This window comes from Vulpes lagopus, chromosome 3 (assembly GCF_018345385.1).
Source record: "Vulpes lagopus strain Blue_001 chromosome 3, ASM1834538v1, whole genome shotgun sequence".
NCBI lineage: Eukaryota > Metazoa > Chordata > Mammalia > Carnivora > Canidae > Vulpes > Vulpes lagopus.
The window spans coordinates 127,210,373-127,234,446 of record NC_054826.1 but is presented as its reverse complement, the minus strand read 5'-3'; the positions used below and the strand labels follow the sequence as shown (position 1 = coordinate 127,234,446).

General features: G+C 55.1%; 1 protein-coding gene across 8 annotated transcripts; it reads left to right on the top strand.

Annotated features, from left to right (window-relative positions):
• Positions 1-209: 209 nt before the first annotated feature.
• Positions 210-23,505, top strand: FLYWCH1 (FLYWCH-type zinc finger 1). Of its 8 annotated transcripts, none has more exons than XM_041749987.1 (12): positions 210-486; positions 2,328-2,445; positions 10,257-10,338; positions 11,436-11,537; positions 12,574-13,050; positions 13,351-13,812; positions 14,839-15,288; positions 15,397-15,660; positions 17,088-17,351; positions 18,204-18,476; positions 20,083-20,161; positions 22,473-23,505. In XM_041749987.1, exons 5-11 carry the CDS (start codon positions 12,717-12,719, stop codon positions 20,157-20,159), a joined length of 2,124 nt encoding a protein of 707 aa, XP_041605921.1. In that variant the 5' UTR covers positions 210-486; positions 2,328-2,445; positions 10,257-10,338; positions 11,436-11,537; positions 12,574-12,716; the 3' UTR covers positions 20,160-20,161; positions 22,473-23,505. The 8 variants fall into 8 exon arrangements, 7 of the variants coding, with proteins under 7 accessions (XP_041605921.1, XP_041605918.1, XP_041605920.1 ...); XM_041749984.1 differs by having other exon boundaries at positions 13,348-13,812; positions 14,827-15,288; positions 20,083-20,151; XM_041749986.1 differs by having other exon boundaries at positions 13,348-13,812; positions 14,827-15,288; positions 20,083-20,155; positions 23,087-23,505.
• Positions 23,506-24,074: the final 569 nt, after the last annotated feature.

Here is a 24,074-nt window from a genome sequence, read left to right as displayed (position 1 = left end):
GCGGCCTCAGTTAAGCCCCCGACTCACCAGTCTCGGGGGCTCCGCCCGGAACCCCGGTCAGGGCGGCCGGGCGGCCGACGCCCCGCCCCCGCCCGCCGCCGCCCAATCCCGCGCCCGCCCCGCCCCCTTCGCCCGCCCCTGCCCTCTCTCTCCCACGCCGATTGGCCAGGCCGCCTGCTCGGCGCCGCTCCCGGAAGAGCCGGAGAAGCGGAGTTCCCCCGAGGAACGGGGCCCCGCGGCCCTGCTGCGCATGCTCGCTGCGAGCCGCTCCGGCGTTCCGAGAGGCGGGCTCCGCAGCGGGGTGGCGCGCTCCCGGCCGGCGGGAGGACAGTGGGGGCGGGGAGCGGGCGCTAGGCTTGCGGTGGCCGCAGGGGCCTGGCCGCGAGGTGCACGCTGTGGCCGCCGCGGCCGAGGCCCGAGGACCCGCCGCGGCTCGGTCTCCGGAGAGGGAGGGCGCAGCCGCCGCCGCCGCCCGGCCGGTGCCCGGTGAGCACGGGCCCCAGCGGGCGGGGGGGTCCAGGGTCCCACGGCGTGGCCGCGGCCCCGAGGGCTGCTGAGGCCGGAGGGGAGTGTCACCCGGGTCAGCGTCCCGGCGCTCAGGCCGCCTCCTCGTCCTTCACCGCAGGCGCGCCTCCTTCCCGGCTCCTCCTTCGCCGCAACCCGGCCACCCCCGCAGCGGGAGCCCCAGGGTCGCCGCCCCCTCCCCGCCCGCTCCCGGCCCGCTCCCGGCCCGCTCCCCGCCGCTCCCGCCCCCGGCGCCGCCCCGCGCCGCGCCACCCAGCCCCGTCCCATCCGTGCGGTTCTGTAGGTCCCAGTGACCTTGCACTTTTGCCTATTAGACCCCTCCTCCCGCTTCTGGTTACGCAGATCGCCTGTTGTGACTTTCAAACTTTTTTGCCTCAACCTACACTAACAAATATGCCCTACGTGCATAACTTGTGCCCGCAGGTGTAGATCCTGAAAGATAAGTTCCCAGGGAGACGTGACCCCAGCTTCTCACGATGCAGCAGGATCCGCTCTACCTTTGTTCTAATCCCATTCTGTTCTTTGCTTCCCAAATGACTCTCGCTAACCGACGAAATTGATTTCAGGACCTAATGGTTCTGACCACACTTTGAAACCCTTGCTTTTAACAAGCATCACACTTTCTCTGCCTTTGGGGGATGCTGAGTTCCAATAATCAGATAATCACGGGTGTCCTCCAATTCCAAAGAAAATGTATATTTTTAAGATTTTAACGTTTCTGCTTCTCAGGGCCAGAATCACTTTGAGGACTTGATTTGAATTTTCTAATTTGATGCCATCGGGTTTATCTTGCTCTTCTTCCAAAAGCTAGTCGGACTTGGAGAAGAATGTGTGAGGTTGGGGCTGGATTGTGGAGTGTTGATAATGGAGAAGGAGACGATTTTTGCTGGAGAGAGAAATAATTAAAGTTCAGCTTTAGAAAGATTAAGCGGTGTCCACTGCGTAGGGATAATTGGCTGGGCTGGATGGATGCTGGATGGGAAGACCTTTGAATGGGTGGGGATCGAAGCCCTGAAGTGATGTTCAGTGAGAATGCAAAGGAAGGTGGTGTGACCAGGTATACAGAGAATGAGATTTGAGGACACAGGAGGCCTGATAAGGAAGGAGTAAAAATATAGCTAAGATTCTGGGGCGCTGCCTCGGCCACTGGGTAAAGCATGTGACTCTTGATGCCCAGATTGTGAGTTCCAGCCCCACGTTGGGCATAGAGATTACTTGAGAAAAAAAAAAGGTTTCTGATCTGGTGATTGAAAGATTTGGGACTGGTAGGACCTGGAGCTAGAATCTTCCTTCTTGTGCTGTGTGCATCTCTCAGGAGCAGTAGTTCCCAGGGGACGTATAGCAATGTCAATCGTTGGGCTGAGGCGTGCTACTGGCATGCAGCAGGCAGAGGCCAGGGATATGCTGAACATCCTTCATTGTCCAGGAGAACCCCCCGCCCCCAATAAAGAAGTAGCCAGCGCAAAAGGCCAATGGTGCTGGGGTTGAGAAGCCCTGCTTTAGAACAGAGATTCATAATGGCTGGTGGGAGGGTGGGTCACACCCTCAGCACCTCCCTGGAGTGCTACCTGTGTACATGCATAGTTCATAGGAGAGCTTATGAGTCAGTCAATGCACACCTCTGACCCCTCATAGTTCATTAGTGTGTGGGGGAGGGGGGCAGCAATTGGGGTCAGCCAGGAGCTTCTTCAAACATCAGGACCCCTGGGCCAGACAAAGAACTCTGTTCTTGTGTGATGATTTACAGTTTATAGAAGCATTTCCGGTACAGTGTCTCATTTGCCACTTTTCCTGTTTCACAGGTAAGATCAATCCAGAGAATCAATGGAATTTGCCCCAGGTGTGGCACCCAGCAAGCCAGCAGTGAGGACCTGGGTACTCGCGAATGGGGATGGTGGTTCTCCCTCTCTGTTTGTGAAGGTAATTCTGTTGATCCACCATCAGCTGCTGACTGAGGCTCGGCCTTTCAGGGTCCTTGCTGATTAGGGCTTGCCTGAGAGGCACCTAGCAGTTTGTATTACTGTGTGTCTCTTGGGTGTTAGGTTTACAGTGACCCCTTTGTGACCACAAGCATGACAGCAATATCAGAGCAGGCAGCTTGAGAATTGCACTCAAATTCCTTTGTGCCTCAATTCTGGGGGAGGGGAGAGAAGATAAAAGAGTGATGAAGCATAAACTGTGAGGTTTTCAAACTCTCCATTTACATCTGCCCGATTTAAAAACACTCCAGTCAATAAATCTTTAGTGAGTAAAAATTGAATATTAACAAAACAAATGCAAGGACCCAAGTGTTGACCTCAAAACAATGACCATCCAAAGTAAAAAATGCATTTAAATTTACCTAGAATAAATAGATATATGTATAACAAATGAAAGTTTCATAGCATAATACCCATTTTTACTGCATGCAATGCAGATTGGTATTTCATGTGTAATTTAAAAAATTTCTGAAAAAAAATTAAAAAATTCTGACAGGAACCAGAGATTATAGGACCAATGACGCAAGCAATTAGAAAAGTATAACCTTAGATGAAAACAATGGAAATAAAGGTGTTTCATACAGATGTAAAATGAACGCATATGGAAGCTTTTACTTAACTCATTAACCAAAGAACCAGAAAGATCAAACAAGAGAAGCCAAAGAAGATTCTAGAAGACTATAGATATTGAAATAAATGTGCACAGGGAGGCAAAACTGGCTTCTTCTGAAGTGGGAAGAATTATTTACATGTACTTACTTACATGGAGAGAGAGTTTATTGCCTACAGACTAGAATAATTTTGCATCATTCTCAGTCATCTGCACTGTGCAGAGTTGAACAAATAGCTCGAAGGCTAGAACCCTGTAACCTGGAAGGATGTGTTCTAGACAATGCATCGTTTTCATTGAAGCATAAAGTTTCTTTACAGTCTCATAACCTCAATGAAAGCTACCGCTAAAAAAAAAAAAAAAAAAAAAAAGAAAGAAAGAAAGCTACCGCTGATCATAAACTAAGACTGGTCTCATTAGATTCGGCCTGGTTGTTTACATAGGTACGGGCATGTTAATTCACCATAAAGGCCTTCTTGAGTTTGCTTTGCTGGAAGCCTTCGTAAGGAATCTCAGATGGGATTTTTAGAAGTCTGGTATTTGCTCTCCCAAGGTATGGAAGCCATGCTCGAGAAGGTCTCTCCACCAGATTTCACGTATGCCACTTATGAATGTGAGCAAATTCTTGTCTGTATTCTTGAGGTCCCCGGAATAAGCCTGAGGTATGTGACACTTGTTAAATTGTCACAGAATCATTTCAGAAAAGATGAAATCATTGCTCTCCTACTGATATCGAATAAACAGATGTTAAATGATTTTATTTAACACAATAATGAGGGAGCATATACAATGTGGCAGATTAAATGAGACAATGTATATAAAGTACTTAGTGTGGGGCCGGGCATACAGGCAAAAAACCCTTCAAATCCTTCTTGGGCTCCTCACAATAATAGCAGCAAACTACGTATTTCTCTAGGGCTTCTATTCAAGTCTTTCTCAAAGCACAGTCCATGGTGCCAGAGCCTCATGGGGTACTTGTTAAAAATCCAGATTCTTGAATCCCTCTCCAGATCTGCTGTCAGAATTTTAGATGGAAATCCAAGCATTTGCATTCTTATCAAGGGCCCAGGGAAATTCTTCTGAAGACCAGAATTACACACACAACTAATTATTATTTTTTTTAAGATTTATTTATTTATTCATGATACACGGAGAGAGAGAGAGAGAGGCAGAGACACAGGCAGAGGGAGAAGCAGGCTCCATGCCGGGAGCCCGACGTGGGACTCGATCCCAGGACTCCAGGATCGCGCCCTAGGCCAAAGGCAGGTGCTAAACCGCTGAGCCACCCAGGGATCCCCACACACAACTAATTATAATAAAACTTGCATGGAAACTTTACCTGACCTCATTATATGGATTCACTCTTTCTATTCTCTTTCATTTTTTAAAATTCTGTCTGATTTTTATTTTTTTTTTAAGATTTTATTTATTTATTCATGAGAGACAGAGAGAGGCAGAGACACAGGCAGAGAGAGAAGCTGACTCCTTGCAGGGAGCCCTGTGCGGGACTCGATCCCGGTACCGGGTATCATGCCCTGAGCTGAAGGCAGACACTCAACCTTTGAGCCACCCAGGTGTCCCTCCATCTTATTTTTTAAACACTGATTTTAAGTAGGGCATTTTAGACCGGATGCTTCTTTATGGAGTGTAGGAGAAGCTGTCCTGGGCACTGTCGGATGTTGAGCAGCATCCTTGGCCCTACCCAAGTAGCATGCCCTGCCTCCTAGGTGTAACAACCAAAAATGTCTCTGGACATCGCCAAATGTTGCGTGGGAACCAAATCACCCTGACTGACAACCGCCAATCTTAACCCACTTCATTGATACCTGTGGTCAGAATCCTCAATTTGAAAAGAACATTTTAACTTATTTTAAGAGGTTAGGCTCTGAAGGCAGACACAGGAGTCTTGAACACTGACTCCGTCTTTCTTGGCCTGCTCTTGGTCACAGGAACCTAAGATTAAGCCATGGTTCTCCTCTATGATGTGAAAGAATAGTGGACTCTAATGGACAAGGTGATTTGGAAGATAAAATGGGTTAGTGCATGCAGAGCCCTTCGGGTCCTGCCAGGTACATCGCTGTATTTGGTAAATATCAAATATTTTAATCACAGTCCTTTAGACTCTAGAAGGACGTGTCAGTCAGGATCCAGCTGGGAAAACAGAAACTACTGTTAAGATCTCACCTGGGAATTTCCTTGCAGTCCCTGGTGCTGGAGGAGCTGAGAGGCCAAACAAGAACTGGTGAGTGACTCAGAGTAGCAGTGGCTGGATGCTGGCAGAGCTTCCAGGGCAGCAGGTCGGGGGGACCCTGCAAAGTTGGAGCCCACAGCACTGGTGGAGCCACGCCGAGCAGATGGTTTTAGGAACGGCATCCTGGCATCCTCGCTCCACCCTCCAGGGTCCCACTGCGCTGCCCATTGGCCAGATCAGCTGGAAGTCACTATGAGAAACCATAAAATAGCTGGTTTGTAGGGACGCATCAGTGCAGCTGATGACTTACTCTGAAGGCCTGACTGCAGCTCTGAGCACCAGCTTCCTCTGCAACCGGCGCTTCTTACCTCGAGCCTAAGCTGCCCAGGGCACAGGGAGGCACCCCTTCAGCTCTGCACCAGCTGGGCCTAGGTTTGAGTGTGGCTTGCACTGGCTGTGCCATCCTGGGCCACTCAAGGCCTCAGATGTTGAGTAGGGATGAAGGTGACACTTGGCAAGGAGGTTGTTGGGTTACTGGACTGGAGATGTGGGCTGATGCTGGAGGAATTTTGTTCTTGGCTGAGGTCCCAGGTCCCAGGACCGATGCTGAGGCTCCGGACAGGAGAGCATCCCCCTGTCCCTCTCTCTCCCTCACCCTGCCACTCAGGAGGTCTCCGTCATTTACTTTCTCTGTCAACTCCCATTGTGTCTATAAGTTTGAAACCTGGTTTTCAAGAAATTTTTGAGTTAATTTTAGACTTTTAAAAAATGGCAGAGATAGTGCGAAGAATTCCCATCACCCGGTCTCCCCGATTGTCAGCATCTCACCTGACACTGCATGGCCGTCGAAGCCAGGAAATCAACATGGGTGCAGTTGCATTCGCCCAAACTTGTTGACCTGACTCTGGTGTCTTCAGCTTGTCTCCAGTGTCCTTTTTCTGTCCCACATCCCACGTGGCATTTAGCTGTTATGTCTCCTCAGTCCCCCGTGTCCCCCCCCCCCCCCCGAAATTGGCCCAGTCTGTGACAGGTCCTCAGCCTGCCCTTGGCCTCAATGACCTCAGCAGTTTTGAAGTGTCCTGGTTACTTGTTTTGTACCCATCCCACCACATGGCTTGTCTGACGAAAGTGGGGTTGTGCGCTTGGGGCAGGAGCATCACGGACAGTGTGGTGGCCTTCTAGATGCATCGTATCAAGGACATCAAGGACGTCATGGTGTCGATGTGTCTTATGACTAGTGGGTGGTCGACCTTGGTCACCTAGTGGCATGTCCGCATGAATTCCCCACTGTCGAGTTACTGCCTTTCCCCTGCTAGTTAGTAAGTATCTTGGAGGGAAGGTCTGAGGCTATGCAGGTCCCACAGCGGGGAGTTTTAATATCCTCGATTTTTGTTCATTTCTCTGTTCTGTTGCTTATATTACCCTTTAATTTCTCATGGGACGTGTCACAGGAGAGTTACAGAATTAAAGGAATAATGACCAAGCGAGGAGAGGCAGCTTGTCTTTCCAGCTTGTCTCCCGATTCTCCACGTACAGGGAAGGGAGTTCATGCACATTGTCCACAATTTTAAGAACAAAAGATGGGGCAGCCCTGGTGGCGCAGTGGTTTAGCGCCGCCTTCAGCCCAGGGCGTGATCCTGGAGACCCCGGATCGAGTCCCATGTCAGGCTCCCTGCATGGAGCCTGCTTCTCCCTCTGCCTGTGTCTCTGCCTCTCTGTCTGTGTCTCTCATGAATAAAGAAATAAAATCTTAAAAAAAAAAAAAAAACGTAAGGAGCAAAAAAAAGATTCACTGTTCTTACTACTTTTAACACTTTGAGATATTTCTAACTAGTTATCTAAGATTTTGCTTTTTTTTTAAAGCTCTGTGTCTCTCATGAATAAATAAAATATTTATTTTTTAAAATGCACATTATTTATTTATTTATGATAGTCACAGAGAGAGAGAGAGAGAGAGAGAGAGAGAGAGATAGGGAGGCAGAGACGCAGGCAGAGGGAGAAGCAGGCGGCTCCATGCAGGGAGCCCGACATGGGACTCGATCCCGGGTCTCCAGGATCACATCCTGGGCCGAATGCAGGCGCTAAACCGCTGAGCCACCCAGGGATCCCTAAATAAAATATATTTTTATAGGGACACCTGGGGGTCTCAGTGGTTAAGCGTCTGCCTTCGCTTCAGGGCGTGACCCTGGGTCTGGGGAAGAGTCCCACGTCAGGATCCCTGAAGGGAGCCTGCTTCTCCCTCTGCCTCTCTCTCTCTCTCATGAATATTTTAAAAATATTTTTATGTAGTTTTTACAATATAATAGCAACTTACACAATATCCTCATATGTAATCATGCCACTCCTCTTCTATGATGCGGAAGCCAAGGGCAGTAGCAAAAGGCTTGCTTGCGGTGTAGAAAACTGGTTTTTCGTGGAGGGTGCAATTCTTGATCTCAGGGTTGTAAGTTTGAGCCCCACACTGGGTGTAGAGATTACTTTATTTATTTTTTAAGATTTTATTTATTCATGAGAGACAAAGAAAGAGAGGCAGAGACATAGGCAGAGGGAGAAGCAGGCTCCCTGCAAGGAGCTTGATGTGGGACTCGACCCCAGGATCATGCCCAGAGACGAAGGCAGATGCTCAACTTCTGAGCCACCCAGGTGTCCCAGAGATTACTTTAAAAGCATTTAAAATCTTAAAAAAAAAACAAAAAACAAAAAAAAACACAACTAGTTTTCATCCAAGTAACCCTGCGGACCTGAGTCCCCATGAGGATTTTTTTCCCTAAGTTTTATTGAGATATGATTTACATACCATACAACTCCCCTATCAAGTGTAGACTTCAGTGCTTCCAGTATATTCACTTGCGACCATTACCACAAACAGTTTTACATTTTCATTACCCCAAAAGAAGCCCCACACCCCTTAGCATCAACACTTCCTAATCTTCCCTTCCCCAGTCCTATGCAACCTCTCATCTACTTTCCATCTCCGTGGATTTGCACGTTCTGAACATGTCACATAAATGGAGTCATATAGTGTGGTATCTTTTGTGTCTGGCTTTTTTTTTTTTTTTTTTTTTTAATTCATTTGAGAAAGAAAGAGCAGAAGCAGGGGAGGAGCAGAGAGAGAGGGAGAAGCAGACTTCCTGCTGAGCCAGGAGCCCAAAATTGGGCTGGATCCCAGGTCTCAGGTATTAGCTGAGCAGAAGGCAAACACTTAACCATCTGAGCCACTCAGGCACTCCTGTGCCGGGCTTCTTTCGCTGAGCATGATGTTCTCAAGGTTCATCCACATTGTAGCACGTGCCAGAACTTGATTTCTTGCTATGGCCGAATAATATTCCATTGCACGGGTAGACCACGCACAGGCCAGAGCAGATGGTTCAGAGGGGTGATATATGGACTGATCCTCATGGTGGCTGAAGAAGAGAGTGGTGTCCGCAGAGCTGGCGGGCAGCCCCGGACAGCCAGGGTAAGAAGGAAGTGGTGTGGGCTGTTCTTGCAAAGTCAAACTGTTGAGGGAAGGAGGGGCTTTTGTTAGGTGTTTGAGGACACAGGAGACTGAAGATCCTTGGTGGTCCCAATGCAAAGAACTATGGGAGGCAGAGAGGTTTGGTGACCAGAGACAGCAGGATACAGATGGTGGTGAAAGGGCCCCAAGGCGGGGGTGGAGGCTGTGTCAAGAGATCTGGGTGGAGATATTTCCAAATCAGGATAAAATATGTATGCGGTTCATCCAGATAGTGAAGAGTGGTAAGAGCTTATGAAGAGATCCACCCTCAAGGAGTAAACTGTGAAACAGATAAAATTCTAACAGTCTGAATCATGGAGATGTAACTTTAGTTTGAAATCTACCTTTTTTGAAGAACCTCATTCACCCATGGTGTTCGGTAAATGGAACATTACTACATGTAGTTTGTTACAGGTGTGTGTGTGTGTGTGTGTGTTAAAATACATATCGCAGAAATTTACAACTTGAATCATTCTAAGTGCACAGCTCCCTGGCATGAGGCACCCCACACGGGTGTGCCACCATCACCACCATCCTCTGCCAGAACCTCATCATCATCCCAAACTGAAACTCCACACCCACTGAACAGCTCCCCGCCCCACCCCCACCCTGCAACCACCACCTGACTCTGCCTCTGTGAATTTAACAAGTGTAGTGACATCACATAAGTGGAATCATAGAGCATTTATTTTTTTTTGTGTGTGTTTTTTTGTGACTGGCTTATTTTACATTTTGCATTACAGACTTTTTAAATACATAATTCTCATTGCTATCCTTTGTGCTTACTATTTTTATTCTCACTGAATTATAGCCCTTTAAACATGATCAACTGAGGGATTTAACATTTGTGTAGCATGGCACATGAAGTTCAAAGGCACTTTGGTGTGTGTTTCACAATCTTTAGTATTCCATCCATCAAAAAGCCAAAACCCACCAAGTTCAGCCAAGAATATCAGTTACTGCTGAGTAATAAATGACCCTGGTATCACTGGCTTAAAATAACAGTCTGTCACCGATCAGTGTTCTCGAAGATGGGTAGGCCATTCCTCTGGCCACCACGCAGGATCGGCGCCGGCCAGCTTGGTTTCTTCTGGCCCCTTCATGCAGCTACCCTCAGCTGGGGGGCCTGCGGGACTGGATGGTGCAGGATGATTTTCCTCGGTGCCTGGCAGTGCCTCTGTCCCTGCGTGTGGCCTCTCCCACAGCTTCCTAGCTGGGCAGTCTCAGGGCAGGGTGTCTGAGGGGGAGGACTCCCAAACCCCCACAGCCTGCTTCTGCCACGCTCAGCAAGTCACCCGGGAGCAACCCATCTGGGCTGGAGCCAGTCCACATTCAAGACCACATTGCAAAGGGGCCTGCGTACTTTATGGGAGGATTTGTGGTCACGGGACAATCTGCATCCCAGGGCCCTTTAATAGGTGAGAATGGTAACGGTCAGTCCAATCCACGTTCTAGGTCACCGCTGGACACACGCTTTTCTGCAGGTGGGGTTGGCCATAGCTCATTTGTCGCGCTGGAACTCCTTCCATTCTTTGAGGTGCGTGGATCCTAGAAGCCTTTTAAGCACGGCTTGTAGTTGAGATTCCACGGTCTCCTGACTCGAGGTACCCATGACTCAGGCCCGGTTCCCTGGGAGTGTGGGGGCTCTTGGTCTCGCCAACGCCCTCCGCGCCGAGGAGGCCGAAGCCGATGGCGTGTCGGAGTCCCCGCAGCGTCCCCCACCCCCCGGCGCCCCGCGGGGTGGGCCCAGGCCTGGAGGAGTGCGCGCTGTGTGGACAGCAGCGCCTCGGCCTCGCTCCGGCCGGCCCGACGTGTCCGAGGCCTCCTGCGGGAGGGAGGGAGGCCCCCGCCCGGCCGGAGGCCGCGGGGACCCCAGAGGGCGTCTGCAGGACTGGACACTGCAGGGAACCTGGAAGTGGGGACCCGGGCGCGCGAGCAAGGGGCGGGCTCCGGCGGAGCGACGGGCGCCGCGGCCAATCCGCGGGGGGGGGGGGCGGTCCGGGGGCGGGGCCTCCCGCCCGAGCGGCTCTGCGGCTCCGCCCGGGGGAGCACAGCCTCTGGCTGGGGGGCAGATGGGCAGGGCCCGCGGGGGCAGCAGGGCTTGGCTAGTACAGGGCTTGATGCGGGAGGGCAGGCCAGCCGGGACTCCCCATCAGCTGTCCCGTTACGGGAAGATTTCCTGGAGTCTCGGCACCCCAACCCGGCCCCGACCCCCGGGGATGGGCCTCCCTGCACCCTGGGATGGGCAGGCGTGGACTGCTGGGGGGGGGACGGGGATGAGGCACCCCTCGGCGTGGCTGTGTCTTGGCAGGGACGCTGCAGCCCTGCCCTTAGGCTGACCAGACCTTGGGGAGCTGAATGTGGGCTCCAACCACGGAACTTTGGAGCAGGAGTAGGGGATTAGAGAGCATTGGAGTAGCAGAACTTGGAAATGAGGGTGACCCCTCACAAAGGGAGAGCTGAAATGTGAGGGAGGGCCCAGTCTTCCTCTGGGCTCTTGAAGAGAGCTGGGAGAGACCCAGCCACTCACCCACCACCCAGTTCCGCAAGAAAGCAAAAAAGTTCACCCCACATCCCAGGGCCTGTCTCCAGGCTAGCTCTACCCGCATAATAACGTCCCGCTTGCTTCTCTAGGCCAGAAGCCACGGAGCCCTGAGTGACTGTGGAGTCTCTGGACACCTCTGCGGGCCTATCACCTCCCAGCTGAGGCAACGCCGGCACTGGCTCACGCACAAGGTCACTGCCCTCCCGGGGCCCCGGCACCTCCCGAGTGCTGGGTGGTCCAGGGCCTCTGGCCCGGGACTGGGGACAGGTCTCCTTGTGAGGCCAGAGAGTGCCGCCTCCTGGAGCCACGCTTCCCCTTCGTGGTGTGCAGCGTGCCAGTGGGTGCCCGGCTCAGTGTCCCTGTGACACAGTGTCAGGACGAAGGCCACCGGGCCTTCTGGGGGGGTCCGTGGCTGAGCCCATGTCCCGAGTGCTCTTGTCTGGTGCTTGGTGGCCGAGAAGGTCAGTTACTGTCCTCCTGGACGAGGCACACCAGGTACTGTGCGGGAGCAGGCTCTGGATCCCCCTCGGCCAGCCGCCCAGCTCTGTGCTTCAGGGCTGTTGGCCATCCTGGTGTGCCTCGGTGTCCTCATCTGTAAATTGGGTCACCAGGAATGATCAGCTTTCGTAACACAGGGCCAGGTTAAATGGGAAAACCCGTGAAGACACATCCCACCAGGCACAGCTCCAGCACTCCTGGGCCTCTCTTTTTTTTTTTTTTTAATTAAGTTATATAAGTTCTTTTTTAAAGATTTTTAATTTATTTATTCGTGAGAGACAGAGAGAGAGAGAGAGGCAGAGACACAGGCAGAGGGAGAAGCAGGCTCCATGCAGGAAGCCCGATGTGGGACTCAATCCTGGGTCTCCAGGATCATGCCCTGGGCGGAAGGCAGGTGCTAAACCACTGAGCCACCAGGGATGCCCCCGGGCCTCTCTTTGTAGAAGCTCAGGGTTCCCCCTGCCTCCGTCCTGCAGCCCCTGGAGAGCCCTGCAGGCAGCACATCTTACAGACAGGAAGGTGCAGGGTGGGCGGGGAGGTGACCGAGCCAGGGCTTCGAGAGGTAGGGGCAGCCCCATAGAAGCCCCGACCCCCCGGGGTGCTCCCACTGGGTGCTGTCAGCCCCGGGCCCTGAGGCAGCCGCATCTGTCTCGACCTCCACCCACATCCATTTTCCTGAGCACCAGGCCCGAAGGTGCCTCCACTGATGGATTTTGCTTCCCTCCTTAGGACGGAGCCCCCGGACTGCCAGGTTCCCCACCAGAGAGGAGGAGGAGGAGGAGGAAGAGGAGGAGGAGGAGGAGGAGGAGGAGGAAGAGAAATCCCTCTGCCAGGGCCTGAGCGTGGCCTGCAGGACAGGCCATCGTCCCAGAATGCCCCTGCCAGAGCCCAGCGAGCAGAAGGGCGAGAGTGTGAAGGCTGGCCAGGAGCCGTCCCCGGAGTCCCCTGAGCCAGGCACAGATGTCGTCCCCGCAGCCCCCACGAAGCCTGAAGAGTTCTCCAAAGTGGTCCTGCTGACGGTCTCCTCAGAGAACGTGGATGGGGTGGACTCCCAGCCTGAAGGAGGACACTGTGTCGTGTCCCTGGAGATGTCTGGCCCTGACACCCTGGCCAGGATGCCCCAGATCCTGCCAGTGGAGGAGCAAGTGGGGGCAGTCCAGCCAACCCTCCAGGCCCCTGAGCAGTATCGCAGCAAGCCAGACACAGGTGAGTTCCAGGCTGCTGCACCTGGCCCAGCCCTCTTTGTGGCCTCACATGCTCAGAGGTTCTGTGCGCCCCCTTTCTAGGGGGACGGCCTCACATGCTCAGAGGTTCTGTGCGCCCCCTTTCTAGGGGGACAGCCTTGGGGTCCCATCCCTGACCTGAGCTAACCACAGGACGCCGTCTTAGGCTGGTGTGATGATCTCAGGATATCACCCCTGGGCATCCGCCCTCACTCCCATCCATGCCCTGGACCTGAAGCCTTGCTCCATCCCAGCTCACCCCACCCTCTCTTGCCCTCAGCAGCCCCCAAGCCCCTGGAGTTCCTGAGGACCCCTTTCGGGGGCCGCCTCCTGGTGCTCGAGTGCTTCCTATACAAGCAGGAGAAGGCCGTGGGGGACAAGGTATACTGGAAGTGCCGTGAGCACTGTGAGCTGGGCTGCCGGGGCCGGGCCATCACCCGAGGCCCCCGGGCCACAGTGATGCGGGGCCATTGCCACCCACCTGATGAGGAAGGCCTGGAGGCCCGGCGCCGGAGACAGAAGCTGCCTAGCCCAGCCCTGCCTGAAGGCTTGGGGGGCCCAGAGGGTCCCGGAGGAGGCCGAGTGGAGGAGCCGCTAGAAGGGGTGGGCCCGTGGCTGTGCCCTGAGGAGCCAGAGCCTGCCCCCACATTGGTGCTGAGCAAGCCTGCTGCAGAGGAGGATGAGGGGCTACGAGCCCTGTCACTGCTGAGCTTGCCCCCCAAGAAACGCCCGACACTGGGGATCGGTAAGTGCCCCATGCGTGGGCTCCACTCTGGGGCCAATGAATACCCATGGGCCTTTTCCTCTGCCCAGGTGGAAATGTGGGGTCCCACATGGTTTTCTAACGTGCTCAAAGTCAAGATATCATATTTGAAGATATAAATATGTCTTAAGCCATGGGATAGAACCAGGGGTCCCAAGTCCTTTTGGAACTTTCTGATTTAGCACGGTCTGGTGTGAGGTCCAGAAACCTGAATTTTAACGGGCCCAGGTAGTCCTAGTAACCCATGAGGTTCTGGAAGGTCAGCCTAGGGGAGAACTTTGGGCCAGGGCCAAGTCACAGCCCAGCCCCACCTGGTGTCAGAACATGTGCTGAACCTCTGGGGTGTTGGGAGCTTTGTCAGGGATGGCTCAGATGCCAGAGAGATTAGATGTGTGATGCGCAGGAAGCTTTCAGTGCCAGTCCCGTGATGGTGGCGCTGAGTGCCTGGAAGCCGCAGGCTTCTTGGAGGCTTTTATTACCAGCAAGTGGGAGGTGGGCTCGGTCCTAAGCGCTGGTTCCCTCCTGACCCAGATTCGAGGGTTTAAGGACTTAGGGCAGCTGCTGTGCTGGGTACTGGATGGAGAGGGGGAGGGAAACACTTGTTTTTCAGTGCGTGTCTCTTGCCACCATTTGTATTTTATGGCATGTCCATGTGTTATTCAAAAATAGATAAAAGTTTCAAACAAACCCTAAAAAAAGAATGACCAGGAGTGACTGAATACATAGGCTGTGAAGTCAAAGCCAGCTTGTACTTCCCGGGTGCATGAGCTTGGATGTGATGTTTATCCACCGAGAGCTGTGGCCTCCCCACTGACCTCCAGGAGAGGAACTGCACCTCCTGCCTGGGTCAGTGGGTGGGGGTCAGTGGGAATGCACAGGGGCCCACGCACGCCCCTCTTGGGGGAAGCTACAGCAAATGTCCCCATAGAGGGGAAGCGTGCTGCCCACCCCTGCCTCCCTGGCCTCCTATCGGCCTGCCTGCCGTGACTGCCCTAGATTCCTCTCCAGGAGAACTCCGGCCCCCCCTGGAATTCCTGAGGACGTGCTATGGGGGCAGCTTCCTGGTGCACCAGTCCTTCCTCTACAAGCGGGAGAAGGCCGTGGGGGACAAGGTGTACTGGACATGCCGGGACCATGCACTGCACAGCTGCCGCAGCCGGGCCATCACCCAGGGCCAGCGGGTAACTGTGATGCGGGGCCACTGCCACCCGCCCGACATGGAGGGCCTAGAGGCCCGGCGGCAGCAGGAGAAGGCCATGGAGATGCTGCAGGCCAGGCCTGGTGGGCCTGGGGGCCAGGCAGACCAGCTGCCTCAAGGCGTGGACAGCCTGCTCTGCCGCAGGGGACCCGGGACCCTGACTCTCAGCAGAGCCCGGCCTAGAAAGCGCCCAAAAGTCCTCCCGGCCCAGCCCCCAGCCCTGCCAGGATCCCCCGCTGAGGATCAGGACGAGGACCTGGGTGAGTCCTTCACCCGCCGGCCCAGAGCCGGCCCAGGGAGGTAGGAGGGGGCCCCAAGACCCGGAATTCCCACTTCCCTCCCCACCCACCTCTCCTGTTTCTCCCCAGGAGGCCCTGAGTTCCTGAGGACCCCCCTGGGGGGCAGCTTCCTGGTGTACGAGTCCTTCCTGTACAGGCGGGAGAAGGCGGCAGGGGAGAAGGTATACTGGACGTGCCGGGACCAGGCCCGCATGGGCTGCCGCAGCCGGGCCATCACCCAGGGCCAGCGGGTGACGGTGATGCGGGGCCACTGCCACCCGCCCGACCTGGGGGGGCTGGAGGCCCTGAGGCAGCAGGAGAAGCGCCCGGTGGCAGCTCAGCGGGGGAGCCCAGGTAGGACCTCGGGTGGGCCTCGGGGCCAGCAGGGAACCCGGGCGGCCAGCCTCACTCTCTGACCCCCCGCGGCCCCCAGCAAGCATCCTCCGTCCTCACGGGGGCGCTGTGGTTGCTGCCCTCCTTGTGTTCTGCCCCCCTGCCCCTGGCCCCCCTCCGCGGCAGGGTTTCTGGAGGAAGCTCATCACAGGCTGCCCGCATGCCCCGTGTGAATGGGTGACACAGGGCCCGCAACTGCACATCCTGCAGGAGGGGACATTCCCTCCCTCCTCCAGCCCTGCTCCCTCAACTGGCATTGTCTGTAAGGGACCCATGACAACGGTGGGAGCCCTGCTCTCTTCATCTTTGTCCACCTGGCGTTTTGTCTCTCTGGTCAATATTCCTGTGTTCATCTTGCCAAGAAGACCGCTTTGGAGTGTTCCCTGCCTGCCCAGCAGGCCTGCCCTGGATGCCACTTGTGGAAAGACTGTGTCCTCCCCCTGGCGCTTGCCCCTGGGCTCTGATGTCCTCACTGGCTTCCCACCCAGGCTGCTTTGCCAAGTTGCCCACCCGCCTCCCCTCCCCTACAACTCTGACATTCTGGGGACTTCTCCGCTCCAAGTCCCCGGCCTGGAGTGCTGTGCTCTTGTCACTCTTCACTGCCTGTTGTCATGGGCTGCAGAGGGAGCGAAGACAAGCCCTGCGGTCACATACTCAGTTCCTCCACCTGCGTCTCCAGGACGTACTCGTCCCCAGTGGCTTCTGCAGCCCCGATAGACTCCCCAGTCTGTCAGCTGCTCCTCTGTGGTCCCCGTGCCTGGGAGGACGTTTTCAGGGTGGAAGGCATAGCCGCCTTCTGGGTCCTCACCCTCCACTGGCCCCGCCACTCCTTGCCTCCTCCCAGCGTCTCGGGTCACATCCCTGCTCAGCTTGGGGACCTCATGCTGCCGTAGCCTCTTGCTGCAATGCACACCTTCACCCTGGCCCCCATCTCTCTCCTGGACCCAGAGGGCCCGTGCATATTCCTCCAACTATGCCAGGACCGAACAGCCCTGCATGAGCACCCCCACCCATCGCAGGAACCTAGGAGAAGTCAGCGGTCACAGCAAGGCCACCACCTCCCTGCAGGCCCCACAAGGAGGGAGACAGATTCCCACCTTCAGGGGCCTTCGCCTCACCAGGCTCCCGCCTCCCTTCACTCCTAGGCTTGAGAAGGGAGCCCCCTGGGACCTGAGGCTAGGCTGGGTTTGGGAAGTGGGGGCCCTGCACCCTGGAGTCCAGAGCCATGTCCTCTCCCTGGGAGGATGTACTGGGATGGGGCAGCAGGGCTCACCCCAGGGGCCATGCTGTTCCTGCTTTGGCACGGGGGCCCGCATCACCTCACTGCCCAACTCCAAGACCTAGCTCCCAGCTCTCCCTCCCCACCCACCTCTCCTGTTTCTCCCCAGGAGGCCCTGAGTTCCTGAGGACCCCCCTGGGGGGCAGCTTCCTGGTCTATGAGTCCTTCCTGTACAGGCGGGAGAAGGCGGCGGGGGAGAAGGTGTACTGGACGTGCCGGGACCAGGCCCGCATGGGCTGCCGCAGCCGGGCCATCACCCAGGGCCAGCGGGTGATGGTGATGCGCAGGCACTGCCACCCGCCCGACCTGGGGGGGCTGGAGGCCCTGAGGCAGCGGGAGCAGATCCCCAGCCCGGCCCAGAGGGAAGGCTCAGGTGCGAGTGAGAGGGTGTAGAGGGAGGCAGGTGCTCCGGTCTCCCCGCTGGGACATTCTGTCCGCAGCCCATGCCTGGTGGCCTCGGGCACCCATGCACATTGTTCTATCTGCCCCCCGTGTGAGCTCCCTAAGGGCAGGGCTGCACATGGGCTCCACAGTCATGCCCGCTGCTGGTGTGGGATTGGCCGTCAGCAGAGAGGAGCCCACTCAGCTAGAGTGCAGGGGGTGGCAGGGCATCACCTCCAGGAAGTGCTCAGCATCGTTTATGGGGCGATGCGCCTAGACTTCAGGGACCCTCTGTCTCCCCTCTCCAGGTATCTCATGTCTGTTTTCCTGCCTCCCCTGCCCCAGTTCTCTCTGGCCACCCAAACCCCAACATCGCGTGACCTTTCAATTCAGAGTGTTAAAAGCCTCGAGAGAGTTGATTGGTTGCCAGCTAGACAAGGGGAGGGTGGGGACGGAGTCAGGAGGCCCAGGTGCATGGCCCCAACCATGGGCCCGGCTGAATGTTCCAGCCTAGCCTCTGACCTCGGGGGCTGGCCCGGGTGTAGAATCCACTCCAGCTCAGGAGAGGCCTGCAGGAAAGCTCAGGTTTTGGGCAGTTACGGGGCCAGCCTCCCGGGCGGCACCAAAGCCCTGAGAAAGACACAGCCAGTCTGTGCTGGAGGGTGTCAGGGCCCTGGGCCCCGCAGCACGGGCTGGTGGAGAGGCGGCCAACAGAGTGGGTCCTGCGGGGGTATTGCAGTTCCTGGGGCGGGCTGGGGCACAAAGGAAACAGCCTCTGAGCCTGGAGCCCAGGCTCTTACCCTGCTTCTGAGATGCCCCTTTCATGCTCCCACATTCCTTCCAGGAGCCCTCCAGCCTCTTGAGTTCCTGAGGACGTCCCTTGGGGGCAGGTTCCTGGTGTACGAGTCCTTCCTCTACAGGAAGGAGAAGGCGGCAGGGGAGAAGGTGTACTGGATGTGCCGGGACCAGGCCCGGCTGGGCTGCCGCAGCCGGGCCATCACCCAGGGCCAGCTGGTGACGGTGATGCGTAGCCACTGCCACCTGCCCGACCTGGCAGGCCTGGAGGCCCTGAGGCAGCGGGAGCGGCTCCCCAGTGTGGCCCCGCAGGAGGACCCAGGTAGAGCCCGGGACAGGGGTCAGAGCTGGGAGTACAAAAGAGCCGTGGGCCTCTCGTCTCTGCCAGCCCAAGGCTCAGATCCCTCAGGATAGGCACCATCTGAGGAGCTTTGTGCCCTAGCCTTTAGACCCCAGACTCTCCTACCTCTTGTCCACTGATGCCTTCTCTGGAACCTGAAAACCAATCCTTCCCTAGATCCTTCCCATCCTCAAGACGACTTCCCTTCTAATTCGGTTCCTCTCCTGTCATTTATTCTAAGAGGTCTTGACTGGTTACAGATCAGTCTCTCTTGAAAATCAGATGAAGAAACGGAGACTGCTCCAAAAAGAGCAAGCTAATATTTGTGTGTACACACATGCACACACACATGTACACATGCACGCTCACAAGGTTTTGCCAAGAATTAATTTTATTGAGCTGAAAATGAGTTTCCTTCATATAAACAGAATACAAAACTAGTCTTTAGGAACCATTTGTGTGTGTGTGTGTGTGTGTGTGTGTGTTTTAAGATTTAATTGACTTATTTGAGATAGAGCACATGAGCAGGAGGAGGGGCAGAGGGAGAGGGAGAATCAGGCTGCCCCCTGAGCAGGGAGCCCAGCCGCATGCGAGCTTGATCCCAGGTCATGACCCAAGCCAAAGGCAGACGCTTAACCAACTGAGCCACCCAGGTGCCCTGCATTTTTTTTTCAAGATTATATTTATTCCTGAGAGACACAGAGGCAGAGACACAGGCAGAGGGAGAAGCAGGCTCCCTGTGGGGAGCACGATGTGGGATGTGATCCAGGATCCTGAGATCACACCCTAAGTCAAATGCAGATGCTCAACCACTGGGCCACCCAGACGCCCCGGTGCCCTGCATTTTTGTGTTTCATATGAATTCATGTGAAAATAAGGGCCATATCTTATAAAATATAAAAACGAATCCAAGTTGTATAAAACAACTGAAAGAAATTTGATTTCTGCTAAAAAAATAACTAAAAAATTTTAAAAAGGAGGTTTCTGGGAGAAAGCCACTGTTTGACGACAATAAGAAAGAGAAGTTGTGGGACATCTGTGGCGCAGTCGAGGGCACTTGTTCAGTCCTGCTCTGCTGAATGACGGGCTGAATGCTGACCCTCAGAGTCCCAAATAGTTTCTTTCACCAGGCACGGGTAGTTTGGGGCTTCAGAAAACCAGAATTCCCAGTGACTGCCCAAATCAGAGTCACTCTACCCAGTTTTCTTTATCCTCAAGGTGAGGTCATTGTTACAAAATATGTACTTTTGGCTCTAGCAGCTTCAATATGAAAAGAATTAATGGGGCGTCCAGCTGACTCAGTGAAACACGTGACTCTTCATATCCAGGTTGTGAGTTCAAGCCCCACACTGGGTGTAGAAAAGACTTAAGAAAGGAAAGGGGGGTTGGTGCCTGGGCGGCTCTGTGTGTTAAGTGTCTGACTCCTGATCTCAGCTCGGGTCTTGATATCAGGGTCGTGAATTCAGGCACTGTGTTGGGCTCCGTGCTGGGTGTAGAGCCTACATAAAAAATAATAATAATAATAAAAAAGAAAATCATAAACACAAAACAGAATTACTAATCCATGTTTTCAATTTTCTTTCCTCAGAAAAGGTGAAACTTCTGCCGGAAGTGCAGCTGTGCATCCAGCCTGGTTCTCCGGAAAGCCAGCAGTTGTGTGGGTAATTGTGAGTTGTCTCGGGCACCACAAGTCCCCCCAACATGTAGTGGCTTATGTTGGCAAACATTTACTGTCTCTCTCAGAGTCTGTGGGCAGGAGCGGTTGGGCTGGCAGTTTTGGCGTGGGGTCTCTCATGAGGTTGGAGGAAGGACGGCAGCCGGGGCTGCGTCTCTGAAGGCCTGAGTGGGCCAGGAGCGGCTCCCGCAGTGCCTCACTGCGCACACGCCTGTGGGCTGTGTGCCCCGCTCCTCCACCGTGACAGCTCTCTCCCCCCAAGACAGTGATCTGCGGGTGAGCAGAGCAAGGAGGAGGCCACCAGCAAGCGTGGTTGGTGGTCCCCCCAGGAGCATCTGGAGCACTCACTGGGAGACAGAACCTAGGCTGCGAAGCAGGCCTTGTCCAACAGCAAGGACTGGAATCACACAAAGCTCGTTATCTGTTCAGAGTGGAATGAAGCCAGAAATCAGCAACACAGAGAAAGCTGGAAACTTATAGACATGGGACAATCAACATCCAGAATAACTGAGACTCTGAGAAGAAATCCCGAGGCAGATGGAGACCCAGCACAGCAAGACGCATGGGAGGCAGCAGAGCAGAGCTTAAAGTATAGCTGGAAAGACTTACATGAAAAAAGAAGAAAGATCCCAAGTCCATAACTTACGCTTACGTTAGTTAGACACTAGGATAGAGAAATGGAGCAATGCTAAAGCAGAAGGAGGGAAAAAAGAACAGAAATGAATGAGGGGCGCCTGGGTGGCTCAGTGGTTGGGCGTCTGCCTTCGGCTCAGGTCATGATCCCAGGGTCCTGGGATCCAGCCCCGTGTCAGCCTCCCTGCTCTGTGGGGAGTCAGCTTCTCCCTCTGCTGCTCCCCATGCTTGTGTGCGCTCTCTCTCTCTGTCTCTCTTTCTCCCTCTCTCTCTTTCTCTCTGCCAAATAAATGAATAAGATCTTAAAAAAAAAAAAAGAACAGAAATTAATGAAAGAGAGAAGAGAAAAGGAACAGGACCAGAAGTTGGTTCTTGGAAAGGATCAACAAAATTGCCAAACCTTTAGCTCCATCATCCCCAAAACTGGTTTTTACTTTTCTATTATTTTTATTTTTTTCCCCCAAAATTGGTCTGTAAAGATAGAGAAGACTCAGGGGCACCCGGCGGGCTCAGTCAGAGGGGCATGTAACTCTTGACCTCAGGGTCATGAGTTCGAGCCTCAGATTGGGTGTAGAGATGACTAAAAAAAAATCTTTGAGTAAAATAAAATAAGGAAGAATCAAGTTATTAAAATCAAGAGTGAAAGCGGGGCAAGACTGCCTACTCCACAGGAAGAGCCGCACACACAGAGGGTCGTCAGGGAATGGCACGAGCAGTGGCAGAACAGCTGCCAAGGCCAACCCAGGAAGAAATAAGAAAATGTGAGCAGACCTGTACCAGGTAGAGACTGATGGAGTTGTCTGACAACTTCCCACCCAGAAAAGCCTGGCTTGACGGCGGCGACCATGGTGCCCTCTACCAAACACTTGGCCAAGAATCAACACCGGCCCTTCATAAACTCTCCCCACAGTAGGAAAGGAGGGGGAGCACTTTTGGGGAGAGAGGGAACATCCTCGGAGCGGTTGTGGGGGTGGGCGCCTGGTTTCACAGCCACCTGGGCAGGTGACGTGGCAGGAGGATGACCGCTCAGTGGAGCCAAGTGAGCCCAGGAGGGAGCCCCGGTGACTTGGGGCCACGGCCTGCCTGCCTGCCCCGTTCCCTGGGAGCCAGGCAGCTCCTTCCCCTGCAGTGGCGGGTGTCAGAGAATTTGCCACGTTTTCCAAAGCCATCACGGCAATAGAGAACTTTTTGTTTCTTTTTTTTTCTTTTTTAATTTTTATTTATTTATGATAGTCACACAGAGAGAGAGAGAGGCAGAGACATAGGCAGAGGGAGAAGCAGGCTCCATGCCCCGGGAGCCCGACGTGGGATTTGATCCCGGGTCTCCAGGATCGCGCCCTGGGCCAAAGGCAGGCGCTAAACCGCTGCGCCACCCAGGGATCCCTGAACTTTTTGTTTCTTGGCAAAGAATCTCAGAGGCCCAGGCACGTCCCAGCACTCCCTGAGTGGGAGATGCGACTTCTCAGGAGTGTTGGTTCCCCCCAGGACAGGCTTGCAGAGAGAGCCGGGAACCCTGGAGCAGCCTCCTCTCTTAAAGGAAATGGTAGGACGTGTGTCCTGAGCGTGTGTGAGCACCAGCTGGTTATCTCCGGGCGGGAGGAGACTTCCTCTACTGCCCACCTCTGCTGCGTTTGGATTTTTATAATGAACGTGTGTTTCTTTGTGACCAGGCAGGTGAACGGTACGAAGCTGGACAGTGGGGCCCAGTGAGGTCGGCCTCCTTCCTGACTCGAGCGGCCGAGCCTCCATGCTGCCAGCGTCAGGGATGGTCCGAGCGTACCCAGGCCCCTGGCGTTACCTTCCCAGTTAGATTCTGCTTCACAAAGACTTTCTTCCACTTGTCCAAAGCACTGGCCTTCATGTTTCTCAAAGGGCCTCGTACCTGGACGGCATCTCCGGGCGGGCAGGCAGGAGCGCCAGGAGCTGGTGGCTGCAGGTGTGTGTGACGCGGGGACAGGCCCGGCCCACGAAGGTCCGAAGAAGCCTCTTGACACGGAGACGCCTCCTCCCTGCTGTGCTGCCCTGAGCTGCAAACGCCCGCCTGTTTCCAGAGCCCGGGACTTTGCCCAGGACTTTCCCGTTTGCCAGGGTCCTGCCTCGGCCAGGGCGCACTGAGAGCCTACTGCTGCTTCCAGCCGAGCGCCCCGTGAAGCTGTCGCCTCCCCAGGTGTTTCTGGACGGGTGCCAGGGTGGCGTGTCCACACGCCCCTCACAGTAGCAGGGCAGGCCAGAGCAGAGGCCTCGCCACACCCTCTCAGCGCCTCTTTCCTTTGCTCTCTTCCAGCTGAAATTAAAGCCAGGGTCCACGATCGCCGTAGCATGTGGCGTTCCCCGCAGCGGGAGCCGGTCCCGGACAGACGCTACTGGCCAGCAACATCTGGGTTGCCCACATTTGTGTGATGCAGGACGACAGGCAGGCCCAGGGGGCGGCGAGGCTCACCCGCCTCTCCCATCTGGCGGCGTAACAGAGAGCTGGCCTCGCAGGCCAGAGGAGAAGCAGGCTGGTGTGGCCCAGAGCTCCAGAGGCCACTGCTGGCTGACTGGGCCACGGCCTCCCCACGGGGTTCCTCACCGCCAGCCGTAGGTACAGAGAGCGCATAGCTGGCCGTGGAGCCTGCTGTCTGGCACTGGAGCAGCGACGGCTTGGGACCCCACTGTCCCTCCACGTGTAGATTTGCTGCCAATAAACCCTCTTATATCTCACCGTGTAGAACTGGTATGTACGCCCACGTCCCCTTTGCAAGGACAGTTGGCCACTGTGAAGCCACACGCACTGTGTCTCCGTGCAAGGTCGGGAGTGATGGAGTTTGGCCAGGCACCCCCAGAAGAGACCCCCACGCAGGAGGCAGTGCCAGGTACCTGGCCCAGATGTCATCTGGAGCAGGAGCAGGTGGGGGTGCTCTGCAGCAGTGGCCAAGGGGTCCGCTCCAAGCACACAGGGCTGCTGCCCCTCACCCTGAGCCCCAGCGCACTCTCAGAAACTGGGACAAGGACAGGGCACTTAGACCCCCAATCAGACCCTGGCTCCCCTCCCAGGCAAGTAAGTGCCCCATCAGTTGACCCAATTGCAGCCCCATGGGGCCCTAGCCTCGCAGCCTTGGCAGCGGTCGAGAGGACAGTGCAGGGATGTAGCAGGTAGGAGGCAGGTGTCTGCCAGAGGACCCCTGTGCTGACGGCCCTCAGCAGTGGACGCCCCACGCGGGGGCCGTTTCAAGCAATGCTCTTGGCCACACAGCATGCTGCCCTGAGACAATGAGCTGCCCACAGCCAAC

What these genes read in the sequence shown, in the direction of transcription:
- FLYWCH1 (XM_041749980.1), top strand. Translation starts at nt 12,717, where the DNA reads ATGCCCCTGCCAGAGCCCAGCGAGCAGAAGGGCGAGAGTGTGAAGGCT. An exon ending in AGCTCAGCGGGGGAGCCCAG is followed by an intron (nt 15,661 to 17,087) that starts GTAGGACCTCGG and finishes GTTTCTCCCCAG; the next exon opens with GAGGCCCTGAGTTCCTGAGG. An exon ending in GGCCCAGAGGGAAGGCTCAG is followed by an intron (nt 17,352 to 18,203) that starts GTGCGAGTGAGA and finishes CATTCCTTCCAG; the next exon opens with GAGCCCTCCAGCCTCTTGAG.